General features: G+C 36.4%; 1 protein-coding gene across 15 annotated transcripts in view; it reads right to left on the bottom strand.

Annotated features, from left to right (window-relative positions):
* IQCM (IQ motif containing M) overlaps positions 1 to 21,105 on the bottom strand; it is a 662,550-nt gene that overhangs the window by 378,454 nt on the left and 262,991 nt on the right. For all 15 annotated transcript variants that reach the window (XR_006201682.1, XR_006201681.1, XR_006201683.1 and 12 more), the window contains one exon: positions 8,712 to 8,856. Coding sequence is in view for 12 of the 15 variants with exons in the window: in XM_042935333.1 (XP_042791267.1) it covers positions 8,712 to 8,856 (145 nt within the window). In the remaining 3 variants the exon portion in view is untranslated. The remainder of the gene's footprint in view (positions 1 to 8,711; positions 8,857 to 21,105) is intronic.

The following is a 21,105-nucleotide window of genomic DNA, read 5'->3' as shown; positions in this document are numbered from 1 at the left end:
GTTCTATTTTTAATTTTTTGAGGAACTTCCATACTGTTTTCCACAGTAGCTGCACTGGTTTGCATTCCCACCAACAGTGCAAGAGGATTACTTTTTCTCCATATCTTTGCCAACCCTTGTTTCTCCCCATATCAATTTCCACTCACCAGTCTCTGCTCTGGTAACTGCAACTCCCTGTATTTGAGTGTCTATCTCTTTAACCAGTTTTCTCTGTCTTTTCCCGTCTCTTATAGATCCATGAGAAGTTAATTTTTTAGTATATTCAGCTTTTTTACATGTTAAAATGGAGTGGAGACTTCCAGGCTCCTTACATGTGGAACCAGAAACCAGAAGTCCTCATTTATTATTTTTTTAATCAAGAAACTGGCTGTAATGTCCATCCTAATCCTAAGCAATGTAAATTCATTAAATATAATAGGAACCAGGCTCTCTGAAAGCTAAGATATAAATTGAGGAACTTGTTCTGTGAACAGAATTTCAACACTAACAAGCAACACATAATAGATATCTATTTAGCCTGCTTGGTGTCCATTAGCTATTTTTCTGTTAGCAGTATGTAATTTTCCTTTGGGGAGCTACCCTTCCCCCAATGGATATAACCTCTGTGAAACTCAAGCAAAATTCTCTGCCCTCCCATGGCAGAGTGTTGGATTCATGATTCAAATTAAGCTAATCAGATGTTCTCTCCCTGGAATTTGAATTTAAAGCATAGAAACAAAAAAGTCTTATAAGTGACAACAGCTTATCTGTCTCCCAAAGACAAATAGAGATTTTTTTTTCCCCTTACTTTTTGCTCCCTAAATCTCTGGAGTAGCTCTGTTTCAAATTCTGTGTGAAATCTGATTCTTTAACTATTTTTCCTATATTTTTCCTATAAATTTTCTTTTTGCTTTGGTTAGCCAGAATGGGTTTTCTGTTGTTTATAAACACAAGATCCTAATAAATTAAGCCAAATATACATCACTTTAAAATGCAAATAGCCACCAGGTGTTACATGGATGTATTGAGTCACTATATTGTACACCTGAAATTAATATTACCCTGTATGTTAAACTAACTGGAATTTAAATAAAAACTTTTTTAAAAAACTTAAAAAATAGATGGGGGAGGAGCCGAGATGGCAGAACAGCATGGAAGTTTTTTCTGTGTCTCGCGTCCATGAAATACAGCCAGACCAACACTAAACCATCCTACACACCTAGAAAACTGATGGGAGGATTAACACAGCAATCTGCACAACCTGAACCACAGAATTCAGCAGGTATGTGGCACGGAGAGGTGAGTTTGGGGAGCGAGAAGCCTCAGAGGGTAGGGAACCGCTTTTGGGGACAGAGAGAGGACAGAGACTGGGGAGGGGGGGAGAATATGGGAAAAGCACCCCTCCCCAAAGCAGCTGGAGAGAAAGTGGAAAACTGGAAACAGCCGCAGGGACTAAACTAAAAAGGGAGAAAGGAGAAAGGAGAAGGTTTAAATCCCATTAAGACTGTAAACAACGGCAGGGCAAAGTCTGCAACTCCACAGCTCAATACCTGGTGGTGCTCTGGTGGGAAAGACGAATCCCCAGGAACAGAGTGGGGTCCAGGAGGTTCTCAGGCCACACGGGGAAAAGCGGTTCCACTGCTGGAAGGGCATTTGGTAGAGACTGTTGAAGCCACCTGGTCCCAGCACACCCCAGAAAACGGCCACATCCACTGGTACTGGAACAAGGCCGCTAAGGGTGAAGCCTGGTGCCAGATGCGTGTTGTGATTTTCCATAATCCCTGAAAAGCTGCCGCTATACTATCTCGTGAACTTTTTCCAGGGCAGGCTGGCACCTGGCTGCAGTCTCGGGGCACTGGCAGAAGCAGGGTCCAGCAAGCGTTCCTGGGTGCAGCCAACATTTGGCCATTGCTTGTTCAGCCATTGCTCAGTGAGACCCTCCCACAGAGGGGCGGAACGGGTCAAAGCCGCAGTCCTTCAGAAGTAAGGGGCCAGGGAAAACAGCCGCATCTGAGACAAAACTTGGGAGAGAGGTACTGCCTGGGGCCTGGTCATGGAGAGTGAAAAAGCGGGACGTGGACCAAAGCTGAAGACAGAGGACAGGTGCGTGATTTCTGATCCCGGAGAACAGACTGGTAGCCAAATGGTGCCATGGTCACCCCTCCCGCGCATGCGCATACGCACCTACAAGCACCGCCAACAATCCACCCCAGTAGGCTAGCAGCGCCAACTAGTGGAGAGCAGAGCTGTTACACTGAGCCCCACCCAACTGGGCCAACTTCCCTCTTCAAGAACACAAGTCTCACCGCCGACTTAGTTTATGGCCTATAAAGCGCTACATAGACTAACTTCTAGGGGAAAACGAAGTAATTTCAGTCCTACTTCAATCTGTGAGCAGGTTCATCTATTCAATTTTCTTTCTTTTGTTTTCTTTTTCTCTTTTACATTTTCTTGAATACAGAAAGAGAAAAAATTCATTTTTATTTTCAATTTTTAATTAAAAATATTTTTCTTTAATTTTTATTATATTTTTTACTTTTGTGTAAATTTTTTCAAATTCTATTTTACTTCCATCATTTTGTTTTAGTCTACTTCAGTATATTCACCATTTCAAATTTTCAAAGAATTTCCTTTTTTTCTTCTTTCTTTTTGTTTTTTGTTTTTTGTTTCTTTTCTTTTTCTTGAATGTAGAAAGAGAAAAACTTCATTTTTACTTTCAATTTCTATTAAAAATATTTTGATTTAATTTTTTACCATATTTTTGCTTCTATGTAAATTTTTCAAATTCTATTTTACTTCCATAATTTGATTTTAGTCTACTGCAGTGTATTCACTTTTTTCAAATTTTCAAACGATTTCTTTTTTTCTCTTTTTTCTCTTTTTTCTCTTTTTCATTTCTTTTTTTTCTTGAATATAGAGAAATAAAAAATTCATATTTATCTTTAATTTGTATTAAAAATATTTTTCTTTAATTTTTTCCACTATATTCTTTACTTTTGTGTGTATTTTTTCAAATTCTATTTTACCCCCATCATCTCATTTTAGTCTACTTCAGTGTATTCATTTTTTCAAATTGTCAAACGATTTCCTTTTTTTTCTTCTTCTTCTCACCCCCCCCATTTTCTTTCTCTAATCTGTCAAACCACTTTCAACACCCAGACCAAAACACACCTAGGATCTAGCATCATCTATTCGATTTGTGTGTGTGTGTGTGTGTTTAATTTTTAATTTTAATATTTTTTAATTTTAACTTTTTTTATTTCAATTTTTATACCTGGTTAATTCCTTTTCTCACTTCAAAATGACAAAATGAATGAATTCACCCCAAAAGAAAGACCACAAAGAAACGACAGCCAGGGATTTAACCAACACAGATACAAGCAAGATGTCTGAACCAGAATTTAGAATCATGATAATAAGAATACTAGCTGGAGTCAAAAATAGATTAGAATACCTTTCTGCAGAGATAAAAGAAGTAAAAAATAGCCAGAATGAAATTAAAAATGCTATAACTGAGCCGCAATCACGGATGGATGCAGTGTCGGCAGGATGTATGAGGCAGAACAGAGAATCAGCAATATAGAGGACAAACTTATAAAGAACTATGAAGCAGAAAAAAAGGGAGATTAAGGCAAAAGAGCACAATTTAAGAATTAGAAAAATCAATGACTCATTAAAAAGGAACAACATCAGAATCATAGGGGTACCAGAAGAGGAAGAGAGAGAAATAGGGGTAGAAGGGTTATGTGAGTAAATCATAGCAGAAAACTTTCCCAACCAGGGGAAAGACACAGACATCAAAATCCAGGAAGCACAGAGGACCCCCATTAGGTTCAACAAAAAATGACCATCAACAAGGCTTATCACAGTCAAATTCACAAAATACTCAGGCAAGGAGAGAATCATGAAAGCAGCAAGGGAAAAAAAGTCCCTAATATACAAGGGAAGACAGATCAGTTTTGCAGCAGACCTATCCACAAAAACTTGGCAGGCCAGAAAGGAGTGGCAGGATATATTCAGTGTGCTGAATCAGAAAAATATGCAGCCAAGAATTCTTTATCCAGCAAGGCTGTCCTTCAAAATAGAAGGAGAGATAAAAAGTTTCCCAGACAAATAAAATTTAAAGGAGTTTGTGACCACTAAACCAGCCCTGCAAGAAATTTTAAGGGGGACTCTCTGAGGGGAGAAAAGATGAATATATACATATAAAAATAAGTAAATACCAAAAGCAACACAGATTACAAAAGACCAGAGAACACCACCAGAAACTCAACTCTACAAGTATCATAATGGCAATAAATTCATATCTTTCAGTACTCACTCTAAATGTCAATGAACTCAATGCTCCAATGAAAAGACATAGGGTAAGGGAATGGATAAGAAAACAAGATCCATCTATATGCTGTTTACAAGAGACCAACTTTAGACCTAAAGACACCTTCAGATTGAAAATAAGGGAGGGAGAACCATCTATCATACTAATGGTGAACAAAAGAAATCCAGAGTAGCCATACTTATATCAGACAATCTAGACTTCAAAATAAAGACTGTATCAAGAGATGCAGAAGGGAATTATATCATATACAAGGGGTCTATCCACCAAGAAGACCTAACAATTGCAAACATTTATGTGCCAAATGTGGGACACCCAAATATATAAATCAATTAATCACAAACATAAAGAAACTCATCGATAATAATACCATAATAGTAGGAGACTTCAACACCCCATTAACAGCAATGGGCAGCTCATCTAGTCAAAAAATCAGCAAGCAAACAATGGCTTTGAATGACACATTGGACCAGATGGACTTAACAGATATATTCAGAACATTTCATCCTAAAGCAGCAGAATACACATTCTTCTCCAGTGCACATGAAACATTCTGCAGAATAGACCATATACTGGGACACAAATCAGCCCTAAGTAAGTACAAAAAGATCAAGATCATACCGTGCATATTTTCAGACCACAATGCTATGAAACTCGAAATCAACCACAAGAAAAAATTTGGAAAGGTAACAAATACTTGGAGACTGAAGAACATCCTACTAAAGAATGAATGGGCTAACCAAAAAGTTAAAGGGCAAATTAAAAAGTACATGGATGCCAAAGAAAATAATAACACCACAACCCAAAACCTCTGGGAGGCAGCAAAGGCGGTCATAAGAGGAAAGTATATAGCAATCCAGGCCTTCCTAAAGGACAAAAGATCTCAGATACACAACCTAACCTTACGCCTTAAGGAGCTGGAAAAAGAACAGCAAGTAAAACCCAAACCAGCAGAAGACAGGAAATAATAAAGATTAGAGCAGAAATTAATGCTATCAAAACCAAAAAAAAAAACAAAAAACAAAAAAAAAACAGTAGAACAGGTCAATGAAACCAGAAGCTGGTTCTTTGAAAGAATTAACAAAATTGATAAACCATTAGCCAGTTTGATCAAAAAGAAAAAGGAAAGGACCCAAATAAATAAAATAAAGAATGAAAGAGGAGAGATCACAATAAAAACAACAGAAATAAAAACAATAACAAGAGAATATTTTGAGCAATTACATGCCAATAAAATGGGTAATCTGGAAAAAATGGACAAATTCCTAGGAAGATATACACTACCAAAACTGAAACAGGAAGAAATAGATGATTTGAACAGACCCATAACTAGTAAGGAAATCGAATTAGTAATAAAAAAATCTGCCAAAAAACAAGAGTCCAGGGCCAGATGGCTTTCCAGGGGAATTCTACCAAACATTTAAGGAAGAGTTAACACCTATTCTCTTGAAACTGTTCCAAAAAATAGAAATGGAAGGAAAACTTCCAAACTCTTTCTATGAACCCAGCATTACCTTGATTCTAAAACCAAACAGAGACCCCACTAAAAAGCAGAACTATAGACCAATTTCTTTGATGAACATGGATGCAAAAATCCTCAACAAGATATTAGCCAATCAGCTCCAACAATACATTAAAAAATTATTTACCATGACCAAGCGAGATTTATACCTGGGATGCAGGGCTGGTTCAGTATCCGCAAAACAATTAATGTGAATCATCACATCAATAAAAGAAAGGAAAAGAACCATATGATCCTCTCAATAGATGCAGAGAAAGCATTTGACAAAATACAGCATCCTTTCTTGATAAAAACCCTCAAGAAAGTAGGGATAGAAGGAGCGTACCTCTATGAACAACCCAATGCTAATATCATCCTCAATGGGGAAAAACTGAGAGCTTTCCCCTAAGGTCAGGAACAAGACAGGGATGTCCATTCTCATCACTGTTATTCAACATAGTATTGGAAGTCTTAGCCTCTGCAATCAGACAACACAAAGAAATAAAAGGCATCCAAATCAGCCAGGAGGAGGTCAAACTTTCACTCTTTGCAGATGACATGATACTCTATATGGAAAACCCAAAAGATTCCACCAAAAAACTGCTAGAATTGATTCATGAATTCAGCAAAGTTGCAGGATATAAAATCAACGCACAGAAATCAGTTGTGTTCCTATACACCAACAATGAAGTGACAGAGAAATCAAGGAATCGATCCCATTTACAGTTGCACAAAAAAAACAGAAAATACCTAGGAATAAATCTAACCAAAGAGGTGAAAAATCTATACACTGAAAACTATAGAAAGCTTATGAAAGAAATTGAAGAAGACACAAAAGAATGGAAAAAGATTCCATGCTCCTGGATAGGAAGAACAAATATTGTTAAAATTTCGATACCACCCAAAGCACTCTACATATTCAATGCAATCCCTATCAAAGTAACACCAGCATTCTTCACAGAGCTAGAACAAATAATCCCAAAATTTGTATGGAACCAGAAAAGACCCCGAATAGCTAAAGCAATCTTGAAAAAGAAAACCAAAGCAGGAGGCATCACAATTCCAGACTTCAAGCTATACTACAAAGCTGTAATCATCAAGACAATATGGTACTGGCACAAGAACAGACACTCAGATCAATGGAACAGAATAGAGAACCCACAAATGGACCCACAAATGTATGGCCAACCAATCTTTGACAAAGCAGGAAAGAATATCCAGTGGAATAAAGACAGTCTCTTCAGCAAGTGGTGCTGGGAAAACTGGACAGTGACATGCAGAAGAATGAACCTGGACCACTTTCTTACACAATACACAAAAATAAACTCAAAATGGATGAAAGACCTCAATGTATGACAGGAAGCCATCAAAATCCTCAAGGAGAAAGCAGGCAAAAACCTCTTTGAGCTTGGCCGCAGCAACTTCTTACTCAACACGTCTCCAAAGGCAAGGGAAACAAAAGCAAAAATGAACTACTGGGACCTCATCAAAATAAAAAGCTTGTGCACAGCAAAAGAAACAATCAGCAAAACTAAAAGGCAACCGACAGAATGGGAGAAGATATTTGAAAATGACATATCAGATAAAGGGTTAGTATCCAAAATCTACAAAGAACTTATCAAACTCAACACCCAAAAAACAAATAATCCAGTGAAGAAATGGGCAAAAGACATGAATAGATACTTCTCCAAAGAAGACATCCAGATGGCCAACTGACACATAAAAAAATGCTCAACATCACTCATCATCAGGGAAATACAAATCAAAACATAATGAGATACCACCTCACACCTGTCAGAATGGCTAAAATTAACAACTCAGACAACAGATGTTGGCGAGGATGTGGAGAAAGAGGATCTCTTTTGCATTGTTGGTGGCAATGCAAGCTGGTGCAGCCACTCTGGAAAACAGAATGAGGTTCCTCAAAAAACTAAAAAGAGAACTACCCTACAACTCAGCAATTGCACTACTAGGCATTTATCCAAGGGATACAGGTGTGCTGTTTTGAAGGGACACATGCACCCCCATGTTTATAGCAGCACTATCAACAATAGCCAAAGTATGGAAAGAGCCCAAATGTCCATTGATGAATGAATGGATAAAGAAGATGTGTTATACATATACGATGGAGTATTACTCATCAATCAAAAAGAATGAAATTTTGCCATTGGCAATTACGTGGATGGAACTGGAGGGTATTATGCTAAGTGAAATTAGTCAGAGAAAGACAAAAATCATATGACTTCACTTATATGAGGACTGTAAGAGACAAACCAGATGAACATAAGGGAAGGGAAACAAAAATAATATAAAATCAGGGAGGGGGACAAAACAGAAAAGACTCATAAATATGGAGAACAAACTGACAGTTACTGGAGGGGTTGTGGGAGGGGGAATGGGCTAAATGGGTAAGGGGCACTAAGGAATCTACTCCTGAAATCATTGTTGCACTATATGCTAACTAATTTGGATGTAAATTTTAAAAAATAAAAAAATAAAATTAAAAAAGAAGATCTACAAAGTTGACTAATAAAGAGAAAAGTCCTAATATGTATTGAGAACTTATATTCCCAAGCACTATTCTTGGCCTTTTGTACCTATTTATGATTTAATCATCTTGACTTCTTTGTGAGATAACTGTTATAACTCACTAGACAAATTGTTTGAAGGGAGAATTGGAGACATTAAATGATGTGCCTAATAAATTAAAAAAATAAAAATAGAAAATTTAAAAAAATTAAAAACTTAAAAAATAAATAAAATGCAAATAGCTTTCAGCAATATAAAACATGGTTTTCCTTTGGTGTCTATGGGTAATTATATGTAAATTATGTATAAAACCTCAATATTTAAATGAATTCCAATTTTAAAATAAAATCAGAAATGACTATCACTTACATTTTTTTCTGTCCATCCATTCCTCCAGCTCTACCAAGTTTATAACTTGTCTTGTCCTCCACAGACCAAGTCGATATTTAACACGATGGATTAGTCTATGATACATGTTTATAACTGCTCTCAAATTTGGTCCATGATGCAAAGCCTATAAAACAGCAATATGGACAGTAAAGCCCCATATTTACATATTTCTTTTATGTGTATTTAATCTGAATTTGCCCTTTTCATTTCATCTATTTCACCCAGTTTCTTAAATTATGAATGTATTTGTTAATGTTTATTCTGTAGGTTGGTTAAACACATGCACTGTTGAATGAGATAATCTCTTTCGAGTGCAGAGAGCTTCATCATAAACTGTTTTGTCATCAGATACCCGTAATTCCCATATCATAGAGTTTTCAATGATGGATACTTTCATGAAAGCTTCCTATGTTGACATCCAGATTTCTATATATGTAACCCACTTGGCCAGAATAAAAAAAGTTTTAAGGCAGTTTCTGTAATGGTGATTCTTGCCTAAGCTATTCACTAGGGGTGGGTGCTCAAATTCTCGTTCATTTTCTTTCTTTTGAAAATTGTATGTTTGTATCTTTTACTTATTTTTTACTATAGTTTTTCATGTCTTTAAAACTCTGTTAAATAAATTAATCATTTTCAACATATGTGCAAGTTTTGTTCTTTCAATTTACCTTTTAACTGTGACTATATTTTCTATATATACATTTTCTATATTCTACTACAATAAATTTGAAAAATTAAAGTATAAAAACCAATCTATTTCAGATTTCTTCTTTTCTAAGTAGTTTCATTTTATTTAACAATTCAATTATTTTTACTGGTTTACATTTTCTAGCTCATTAATTTCTCTATCTTTATTAATTCCTTTTTTAAGGATTATTTTCCTATGCTTGACTTCTTAAATTATAAATCTTTTTTTTTATTTTTTTTAATGTTTATTTATTTTTGAGACAGAGAGGGACAGAGCATGAATGGGGGAGAGTCAGAGACAGGGAGACACAGAATCTGAAACAGGGTCCAGGCTCTGAGTTGTCAGCACAGAGCCCAACGCGGGGCTCGAACTCACAGACAGCGAGATCATGACCTGAGCTGAAGTCGCCCACTTAACTGACTGAGCCACCCAGGTGCCCCTTGACTTCTTAAATTAAAGACATCTATTTTCATTACTTTTTTTTAGAATGTGTTTAAGCCCATGAATTTTTCTCTGAGTCATCTTTCCTTTGATGTGCTTTGTATACCGTTTTACAAGTGAAAAAACTGAAGCAAAAAAAAAAAATCTTTAAGTTTTCCAGTTATTGGGTGGTTTTCTGCAATAGCTATTAAGTTAGTAAGTTGCAGAACTGGTCTTGAACCCAAAACTAGGACACTTCAGAGCCCATACTTTTTATTATACACTATATTCCTCTTAATTTACTTGAATTTAGTATTTTTCGTGCATTCTGTGAATTTTTGTTTTGGTTTCTTTCCTAAAACATTTCTTTCAACATTTAATAACATTTCCCAATGTTTATTTTTAATCTGCCGTTTATTCAACAGGCTGTCACTTTATTTTAAAAAAATAAATGAATTGGTCACACTTGTGGAGCATTCCCTACCATATGAATTTTAGTGGAAGGCAGAACAAACCTCCCACAATTTGAAGCCACACATCAGATACTAATGACCAAAGCCTCCTCTGTTAAAGCTTTGTTCATTATCCACATCAACACCAGATTTTGAATCGAAACTCGTGATGGTTTAGATGCAAAACACTGGTATATCCATTTGCGTGGTAGAGTGTGGCAGCAATATCCATTTTTCAAGGGCAGCATTTGTGGAGGTAGGAATACCCAGGATTGGGTGTCTGCATTAGATTCCTTCTATGTAGGATGTAGTTGGAGTTCTGAGAGCTATCTAACCTTCATCATCCCTTCATGTTTCTAAACTTAGTTCTCCAGACCTCTGCCCAGTATTCTCCTCAATATCTCTCTGCTTAAATCTGTTAGCAGGTTTCTTCTGCTTATAATTAAGAATCAAGCAATGTTTTCATTGTGCCCTTAGAGCATGAGCCAAAAGGATCCTGGTTGCAGTGTGTCTCTTAGACGGATGATGACATTTGCTAAGAGAGCAGGAGCACTGGGCAGCTATCAGACCCAACTGGAGTGTGTTTCCCTCCAAATTTAATAGAGCCTCTTTGGGGACACAACCCAACTTGTGGGGGACTCCTCAGATCTAAGGCATTCAGAAGGTTACCTAGGTTTTTATGTTTAACAATTTGGGTCAGATCTGCATGGTTCATCTGCATGGTTCATCTGCATGGTTCTGCATGGAAAATAATCCATGCATCTGCAACCATGTCCATCTGCATGGTTCTTATTACAATGTGTCTCTCTCCCAGTCCTCTGCATGGGAATATGCCTCTGCTATGGTGCTATGTACATCTCAGTTAATAAATCTTTCACCAATTTCTAAACATTTCTCAAGATAGAATCTATCAGAAAAATGTACAAATTGATATTTACAAAAACAATATTGGAATCTAAAAGACACACTGCAAATTAGTAATTATAGTTTTCCAATTCATGCTAACTTAAAAGGTAAACATATCATACTTATGACACATCAACATTTAAATTTTTTCCAGTATGCACTTTCAGTCTGCCTTTTGTTTGATATAGTCATCTCTCTTTTTTAAAAAAAAAGTAATAGGGGTGCCTGGGTGTCTCAGTCTGTTAAGTGTCCAACTTTGGCTCAGGTTATGATCTCACTGCTCCTGAGTTTGAGCCCTGTGTTGGGCTCTGTGCTGACATCTCAGAGCCAGGAGCCTGCTTCAGATTCTGTCTCCATCTCTCTGCCCCTCCCCTGCTCACTCTCTGTTTCTGTCTCTTTCTCTCTCTCTCTCTCTCTCTCTCAAATATAAAATAAAACATTAAGAAAAATTTTTTGAAGTAAGGAATGGATTCCTTGCTTGGATAATTCCACTACCATATGACACTTACTAGGGCTTAATTTCTTTGATTACTAGCAGGAGTTCTCTCTTTTCATATTTATTTGCCATTTATACTTCTACAGAGAAGCTATTATTATGGTATATTTCTTATCAGTTTGTAAGAGATCTTTACATGTGGAGTTTTTTTTAAACACTTGCGAAATATTACATCAAATGTTTTACTACAGATTGACTTTCTAACTTTTAAAAAATGATGTTTATTGTGTACTCCATTGGAGTACTACGTGGCAATGAGAAAGAATGAAATATGGCCCTTTGTAGCAACATGGATGGAACTGGAGAGTGTTATGCTAAGTGAAGTAAGCCATACAGAGAAAGACAGATACCATATGGTTTCACTCTTATGTGGATCCTGAGAAACTAACAGAAACCCATGGGGGAGGGGAAGGAAAAAAAAAAAGAGGTTAGAGTGGAAGAGAGCCAAAGCATAAGAGACTCTTAAAAACTGAGAACAAACTGAGGGTTGATGGGGGGTGGGAGGGAGGGGAGGGTGGGTGATGGGTATTGAGGAGGGCACCTTTTGGGATGAGCACTGGGTGTTGTATGGAAACCAATTTGACAATAAACTTCATATATTGAAATAAATAAATAAATAAATAAATAAACAAACAAACATTAAAAAAATAAAAAATAAAAAAAAATAAACCAATTTGACAATAAACTTCATATATTGAAAAAAAATGATGTTTAAAAATAAAAGCAGGTAACTTAACCACGTATATTAACTGAAGTGTAACCTTGTTTAAACACTTACATTGGACATTATCTAAAAGGTTCTTTATACAAAAACCTTATTAAAACTAAGCAGGAAAAGATTTTTAAACTTAAACTAAACCAAATGAAATAAAAAATGAGTATTTTGAGTTGTTATCTTAAACACATATACATAGACACACACAAGTATACAAGCCATAAATAATGTTAACTATGATTTTTGTATTCACTTCCCCATCCACTAAAGAATTAGTGAAGCCCTTAGCCACACCCATGTAGCTAAAGCAAATGTCTCTCCCCTGGGCTTGGTTCTTCTCTTTTTAGGCCTCTTCTCTATAACACCTGCTGTTGTCATCCGCTCTGATCTTGGTCAGAATGATTATTATATACCTGAAGTACATGGTTAATCCTTCTATCTCTAATTGCTTAGTATAAAGACTGTGAGTACACATTCTTAGTCAACTGTATCACTGAATCTTGTTTTCCTCCCACACGCCTCTGCAAAACGTAGCACCTTCTGATTGCCACACAATTGGTGTCCCTTTATATGAATATAGCATCTCTCTGCATCATTCCCCTGATATGATCACATCCCAATTGGCTTTACAGTATTAGAAGGTAGTTTTAATCTAAATTTGGCTTTTGACCGGACACTCCAATGTCTATGTTGAGCCTGATCTAAGAAAAGACTCCACCATTTTGCAATGATTGCTGAATACTGCTGTTACCAAAATGGTCTAATGTTTTAAAGGGTCTGTAGCCAGACAGGCTTCAGTTTTATGCTCAAAATTCAAATATGCCAGTGGCTGGATGTGTAACTTTAGACAAATTTTGTTAACTCTCTGTGCCTTACTTTTCATAGCTAGTAAAGATAATTATGCAACTTAGAGGGATGGTATCACTTCAATTCTTGATCCCCAACCTCACCTGGCCTGAAAATTCACCCATGTTTTCCTAGGCATCTCTCTTTTTTGTCATTTTCTATAGAAATTCAATCTCCTCAAACATTCAAACTCACTCATTTAGAATGAGAGCATTCTAAATGCTCTCAGCAAATGACCTTGTCCCTTACTTCACCAAGGAGAAAACATTAGATTATTGCTATCTCAACTTCCTATCACCAAATCTAAACACTCAGCAATACCGTTTGGTCCTACAATACAGAAATATGTCTCTCTTACCTAAGGCTAATCCTGTCAGGTGTCTTAAAAACACACCCTTTCCAATATTCTTAGCCTTTTAATATGGATTATCCTCATCTCTCATATCATCAACCTTCTCCTCTTACTAGCTTTTTCAATAAGCATTTAAATGTACTTAAGTATTTTCCATCTTAACCTTTCTTTCCCTAAACCTCATAGTGTCTCATCTTTATCTACTCTAGATATTTTCACTTCCTTGATTTCACTTCCTTGCTTCCTTGCAAAATTTTTGTCTCAGGGAGTTACATTATAATGGAAGGAACAGTAATCCAGTAAATAAATATCTATGTGTTGGGTGGCAATAAGTGGTTTGAAAAACAATAAAGTCTTTTAAATGGAATAGGGAGTGACCAACATCACATCTACTGAAACTTGCCAGGGTGATCCATGAACTAACTATTGTAAAGACAGGAAATTCTCTCTAGACCTTCATTCCTAGCAGCATTTGAGACTAGCTACCCTGCTTTCTTTCTTAGACTGCCTCTGAACTTCCTTGATCTAGCATATTCTGGTTTTGTTCTTACCCCTCTGGCTAATGCTTTACTGTTACTGGATTTTTCATCATCTGCCTTCCTCCTGAACAGTGTGCTTTCTCACTCTTACCCTTTAACTGCTTTTCTCCTTACTCTATATATTCTCCCCAGACAATACATCAATTCCCGTGGCTCCAGTTAGTATCACTAATAATAATCTCAAATCTCTGGATGGGGGCAGAGTACAGGAAGTTATCCTTGGTCAGGAAGCTAAATAAAAATATTTACAAATGTTTTTTTTTTCAAATTTCTCATCTTCTGATCCAGATATTCTATTATAATCCTCTATCATATTGAAAATAACTTATTTTAATTTATATATTTATTTTAACTAATTTAATTAATTAATTAACTAATTAGGGACCTAATATGTGCCAGGAATGTTCTAGACTTTGTGAACAGATTAATAAACAGAAAAGGCAAAATTTTTGTCTCAGGGAGTTACATTATAATGGAAGGAACAGTAATCCAGTAAATAAATATCTATGTGTTGGGTGGCAATAAGTGGTTTGAAAAACAATTAAGTCTTTTAAATGGAATAGGGAGTGACCAGACTGGACGTTAGTTTTTGGGTAGTATCGGGCAGTCTTTTTGATAATTAACACAGGTTAATTAGCACAGACATGAATGAAGAGAGCCATCTAGTCACCTGGGTAAAGAGCTTTCTCGGAGATAACATGAGAATCATTGCTAAATGGAGCTACTTTCATGAGTGGGAAGGTTTTATCATCTTTCTCAAGTGTGTTAAGGTGGAAAAGAATTTAAGAACTACTGATGAATTCTAAATGTTTCCTTATGGGCCAATCTTCCTTCTGAGTTTTGGACCCAAATATTCAACTTCTTCCCAGACATCTCAAAGATTTCCCACAGGTAGTTCAAAGTCAGTGTTAAAACTTGGACTCTCCTTTCCTTTATGCCCCACTCCTACCTGCTCTTCCTCTTAACTTCTGTATTTCACAATCATCCACTGGGTTGCCCAAGACAAAAACCACAAAAACTGAGGAACTGTTCTTGACTCCTCCCTCTTCCTTACCTTCAAGTCCATTTAAACCCAATGTCCTATCTTTGCTCCATCTCTCCATCCCTAACTCAAGCCACCATTGTCACACACTGAATTATTGACAAAGTATATTAGTTGTCCTCTCTTCCTCTTCCCCAATTCACTACCCAGAGACAGTAATTTTTCTAAAAGGCAAATCTGTTAATATCACTGATTTCCTTTAAAGTCATCCATTCCCATATACTAAATAAAAGCATAAAGTCCTTAGCCTGATTTTTAAGAAAATGCGTAATCTAACTGCTATCTCAGCATCATCTACTGCCACTGTCCTCCCAACCAACCCCTAGCCCCTCAATGTTCTATCTCCCCTAAGGCCATTGATATTGTCTTTCCCTGTGCCTACAACACTCTGAGCCTCTCAGATGACCTGACAAAACATAACTTCCCCTCATTTTCCAGATCTCAATGTATAGGCACTATCCAACCCCTACACCAGACACAGCCTTTTGGATTAAATGGCCTTTCTAATTTCTCTATTAGTACCCAATACTTCTTTTAGTTATCTGCATATATCTCTGGACTATATGCTCTATGATATCACACACCAGGCAAGAAATTGGATCCAGTAGTAACTGTTATTAATTTTTTTAAGTAATCTTGAATAAAGAACACAGTTCCCCTGGTGTCTGGGAGCTAGCAAACTTACGTAATAAAACTTTTCTGATCCATGTCGCCTGTGCCATAGGGCCTATGTATGGGCTTAAGGATTTTCTTATTGTTTCTGTTTTGTGTTTTGAGATAATGAGAGAAAATCTATAATCTATTGAACTTTCAAAGGATTCTATAACCTCCAAAAGGTTAAAAACCACTGGCCTATGTATGGAGTATTGCTATCATAACCTTAAGCCTCAGATTTTCCAGAAGTATCCCAAGTTTATTTATTCAACAAATATTTATTCAAAAATAACAAATATTTATTCAAAATTCAATTTGAACACTTTCTTATTGCAACCATCAGCTTTTCAAGTGCCCTAGGATTTCAGTATGTTTGGCAAATAGCAAATGAATATTATCAATTTAAGCCTAAAATTTAAAAATTTAAATTATAAATATTCATAGAAAAATATTAAAATTAAGTAAAATCTTAGAGGCATTATGCTCAGAAAAATACTGTTTTTGTATCTTTATAGGTTTTTTTTAAAGATCATTATTAATTATTCCAAAACACATGCAAACAACACAGAGTTTTTAAAAGGAAAAGGACACTTTCAATGGTGGAAACAATTCTGGTACTTAAATGCAGCAACCTCTGTGGTACCCTTATGACTGATCTAATTCAATGTTGCTTCATTATTTCTAAATAAACCCAAGCTGGAGCATTTCACAGGAAATGGTGGAAATTGTACATTCTCTTGAGGTATCGTAAAGTGACATTCTCATAGACACTTTCCACGGCTACAAGATCTGAAGCAGTAGCCAAACAATATGACCATGGAAGTCTTCCAGCGCAGGGATTGCCATGGTGCTGACAATTATCCAGTGATTTGCTGCACAGCCTCAAGGGCAGAAACTCTATCAAGAATTCCCCCAACTGCAACCCTGTACACAGGCACAGTCCTGGAACCTGACGATGTGTGCATTACAGGCCTGATGCACTAGCTGTTCAACAGCAGGCAAGACAACATTCACCATATAAACAGAGCAGTCATCCAACATACAAAGCACCATATGAGTGATATAATAAAAAAGAAAATCAGTGATTGTAACAAATTTTATAACCAAGTCAAAGTCAACAGTCTAGTTTAAACTGGCTCCAACCCATTAAAAGTGCTTCCCATTCTTTCCATTTCAAATTCTACCTCTACATAGAAATTCAGCATTTTCCTTGTCTCTCCTTTTCACCATTCTCTTGGGCCCATTCTTGCTCTCTAAGTTTACTAAGACTCATTTCTCTACCAGAGGTGATGGATGACTCTATAATTCACTCTAACGCAAGAAATTCTATAATTAAATCATAATATAAATACATAATCATATATGTGATATATAACCATATGATATATGTTATATATTATGTACTTATATATACGTGTGTGTGTATATATATATATATATATATATACACATATGCATATACATTATTTCTCTCTACATATAAATATGAATCATTGGGAGTGTCCTGATAAATTTCTATAACTATATTTTGTTGAATTAATTCATCCATTCAATACATATTTACTGAATACTTACCATGTACTAATCACTATTCTAGGCATTCAAACACAGTAGCAAACAAAACAGAAACAATGTAAACATATACAAAAAACTAAACAAACAAGAAAAAAAGCAGATAATAAGTGCAAATAGTTAATATAATAGAGAGTGTATATTACATGTCAAAATAGTGTAGTGCTATAAATATAAAAATAAAGGGTATATTCTTCCAAATAGGTCACATATTTGTATTGCTTATGACAGACATGTATATAAAGGTCACAATATAGATAGCTGAGCACAAGAATGACCAAAAGGATAGAGAGATAATTACTGCTTAACGGACCTGAGACACTGTCTAAGCACATATATGCAAGGAAGATCTTGAAAGATGAGTTGGAGTTTATCAGAAGATTAGGAAGGAAGAGTATTCCATCTGAAGAGAACAGCATAAAAACATAAGATATAGGGGCGCCTGGGTGGCTTGGTCGGTTAAGCGTCCAACTTTGGCTCAGGTCATGATCTCACGGTCCGTGAGTTCGAGCCCCATGTCAGGCTCTGTGCTGACCGCTCAGAGCCCGGAGCCTGTTTCAGATTCTGTGTCTCCCTCTCTCTCTGCCCCTCCCCTGTTCATGCTCTGTCTCTCTCTGTCTCAAAACTAAATAAACGTTAAAAAAAATTTAAAAAAAAACATAAGATATAATAGGAAACAATCAGGGAATTAAAGAATTTGGGCTTTGCTAGAGCACATGGCATTAGTGAGGAATTCTCATGTGAGGAAGATGGACAGCAGGCAAGTGCCATACCAGGGAGGTAATGTGTACCATGTTATGTTAGAGAATTTATGCTTTCTCTTATAAGCAATATAGGCCATTAAAAGATGATAAGAAATGGCATAAGGTAATCTATGTGAAATTTCTATAATTTTATATGACAGATTGGGGGGTAAGTAGAAAAGAGGATAAATAGGAGATAACTGTAGTTCTCCATGTGAGAGTTAGTAACTAGAAGCTCTGGCAAGAAACAAAGAGAGGAAGAGCAACACAAGAAATATTATGCATGTGATAATCAATTAAATATGGAAGTAAGCGAGTTGAAAGTATAAAAAACTCCAGGTATAGCTTGGTGGGTGGTGGAATGGTTCATCAGTATAGGTAGTACGGGGTGGGGGTTGGGGGGGGTCCAAGATAGGGCATAGGAAAATCCTGAACTCCTCTCTTCCCACAAACAAACCAAACCTGCAGCTATGTATGGAACTATTCCCTCTAAAAAAGAACTGAAAACTAGCAGAACTATTCCTCTATAACAGAGGATGAAAGGTCCACATCCAGATGGGTAGGAAAACCAACAGGGTTTGCATCCAAGGAATACAAAGGGCTGTAGGAAACCAAGATTCTCTTATTGAAAGGCTCACCTGCAGTCTCACTCATGTTGGGACCTACCACAAAAGCAGCAGTTTGAAAAGCACCTAGACTACAGGTGAAGGAGATTCACTTGCTAATCTTAAAGGATTTGTTGAAGGGGCAGGGGACAGCTGGGACTCTCTGCAGAGATGGAGGCACTGGCAGCTGTCAGTTTTGCACTCTCTCCCCACCCCGCTAGCACAGGAGAGTATGTACAGACTCAGTGCCATCCTGCTGCCTTGCTAAGGCTGGTGGGGGTAATGGCGGTGGCCCCCTGCCTTCACTGGCTGGGGCCCATGAGCGTGAGCAGTCACAACATTCTCCCAGTCCCTTGCTAAAGACTGTGAGCATGGGTGGTTGCAGCCCTGCTCCACTCCCTAGCTGGGGCCAACAAGTGCAAGTGATCATGACATTCTCCCACTCCCGTGCTAAAACCAGCATTAAATTTAAGACTGAAATCGTACCAAGCATGAACACTGAATGGTATGAAACTAGAAATTAATTACAAGGAGAAAAGAAAACTCACAAATATGCGGAGATTAAACAGCATACTACTAAACAACCACAGAGTTAACAAAGATATCAGAGAAATTTTTAAAATACCAAGAGACAAAGGGAAACGGATATATGACATACCAAAATCTATGGGATGCAGCAAGTATTTCTAAGAGGCAATTCATAGCAGTACAGGCCTACCTCAACAAAAACCAAAAACAAAAAAACAAAACAAGACAACACAAAAAAACAAGAAAAATCTCAAATAAACTATTTAATTTTGCACCTAAAGGAATAAAAGAAGAAAAAGTGAAGTCTAAAGTTAGTAGAAAGAAGGAAATAATAAAGATCAGAGCAGATATAAGTAAAATAGATACTAAAAAGATAATATAAAAGATCAATAAAAGAGCTGGTTCTTTAAAAAGATAAACAAAAATTGACAAACATTTAGCTAGACTTACCATGAGGAAAAAAAAAGAAAACTCAAATAAAATCAGAAATGAAAAAACTTACAACTGATACCACAAAAAATACCAAGAATAAGACTATTGTGAATAATTATATGCCAACAAACTGGACAAACTAGAAGAAGTGGATAAATTCCTACAAACATACAATCTTTCAAGAGTGAATCAGAAAATATGAATATATCAGTTAATAGTGAGGATATTGAATTAGTAGTCAAAAACCTCCCAAAAAACAAAAGTCCAAGACTAGATAGCTTTACTGGTGAATTCTACCAAACATTCAGAGAAGATTTAATACCTACACTTCTCAAACTCTTCCAGAAAATTAAAGGAATGAACACTTTCAAACTCACTTTATGAAATGAGTACTACCCTGATGCCAAAACCAGAGAAGGTAAAGAAAGAAGAAAAGAAAAGGAAAGAAAAGGAAAGAAAAGAAAAGAGGAGAAGAGAAGAAAAAAGAGAAGAGAAGAGAAAAGAGAGAAAGAAAGAAAGAAAGAAAGAAAGAAAGAAAGAAAGGAAGGAAGAAAAGAGAAATCACAGGCCACTGTCCCTAAAGAACATAAATGCCAAAATTCTCAAAATATTAGCACTGAATTCAACAATACATTAAGATGATCATATACCATGATCAAGTGAAATTTATTCCAGGGATACAAGAATGTTTCAACACCCATAAATCAATCAACCTGTTGCACCACATTAACAAAATGAAGGATAAAATTCATATGATCATCTCAGTAGATGTAGAAGCATTTGATAACATTCAATGTCCATTTATGATAAAAAAAACTCTCAGTAAAGTGGGTATAAAGGGTCCATACCTCAACATAATAAGAAGGTCATATATAACAAACCTATAGCTAAAATATGCTTAACAGTGAAAAGCTAAAAGCTTTCCTGGAAGATCAGGAACAGGGAAAGAGGCCCACTCTCACCACTTTTATTCAACACTGTATCAGAAGTCCTAGTCATGGCAATTAGGGGAAAGAAAAAAAAAGGAAATAAAAGGCTTGCAAATTGGAAAAGAAGAAGTAAAATCGTTACCATTTGCAGATGACATATATGGAAAACCATTGGGGCACCTGGGTGGCTTAGTCCATTGTGTCCAACTTCAGCTCAGGTCATGATCTCATGGTTTGTGAGTTCAAGCCCTGCACTGGGCTTTGAGCTGACAGCTCAGAGCCTGGAGTCTGCTTCAGAGTCTGTCTCCCTCTCTCTCTGCCCTTCCCCCTGGTTGTGCTTTCTCTCATTCAAAAATAAACATTAAAATTTTTTTTAAAAAGAAAATAAAAACATAAAGACTCTACCAAAATACTATTAGATTTAATAAATGAATTCAGTAAAGTTGCAGGCTAC

This window comes from Panthera leo, chromosome B1 (assembly GCF_018350215.1).
Source record: "Panthera leo isolate Ple1 chromosome B1, P.leo_Ple1_pat1.1, whole genome shotgun sequence".
In the NCBI taxonomy this organism is placed as follows: Eukaryota; Metazoa; Chordata; class Mammalia; order Carnivora; family Felidae; genus Panthera; species Panthera leo.
Note: the sequence above shows the minus strand (reverse complement) of the source record. Positions and strands in the feature narration are given on the sequence as shown.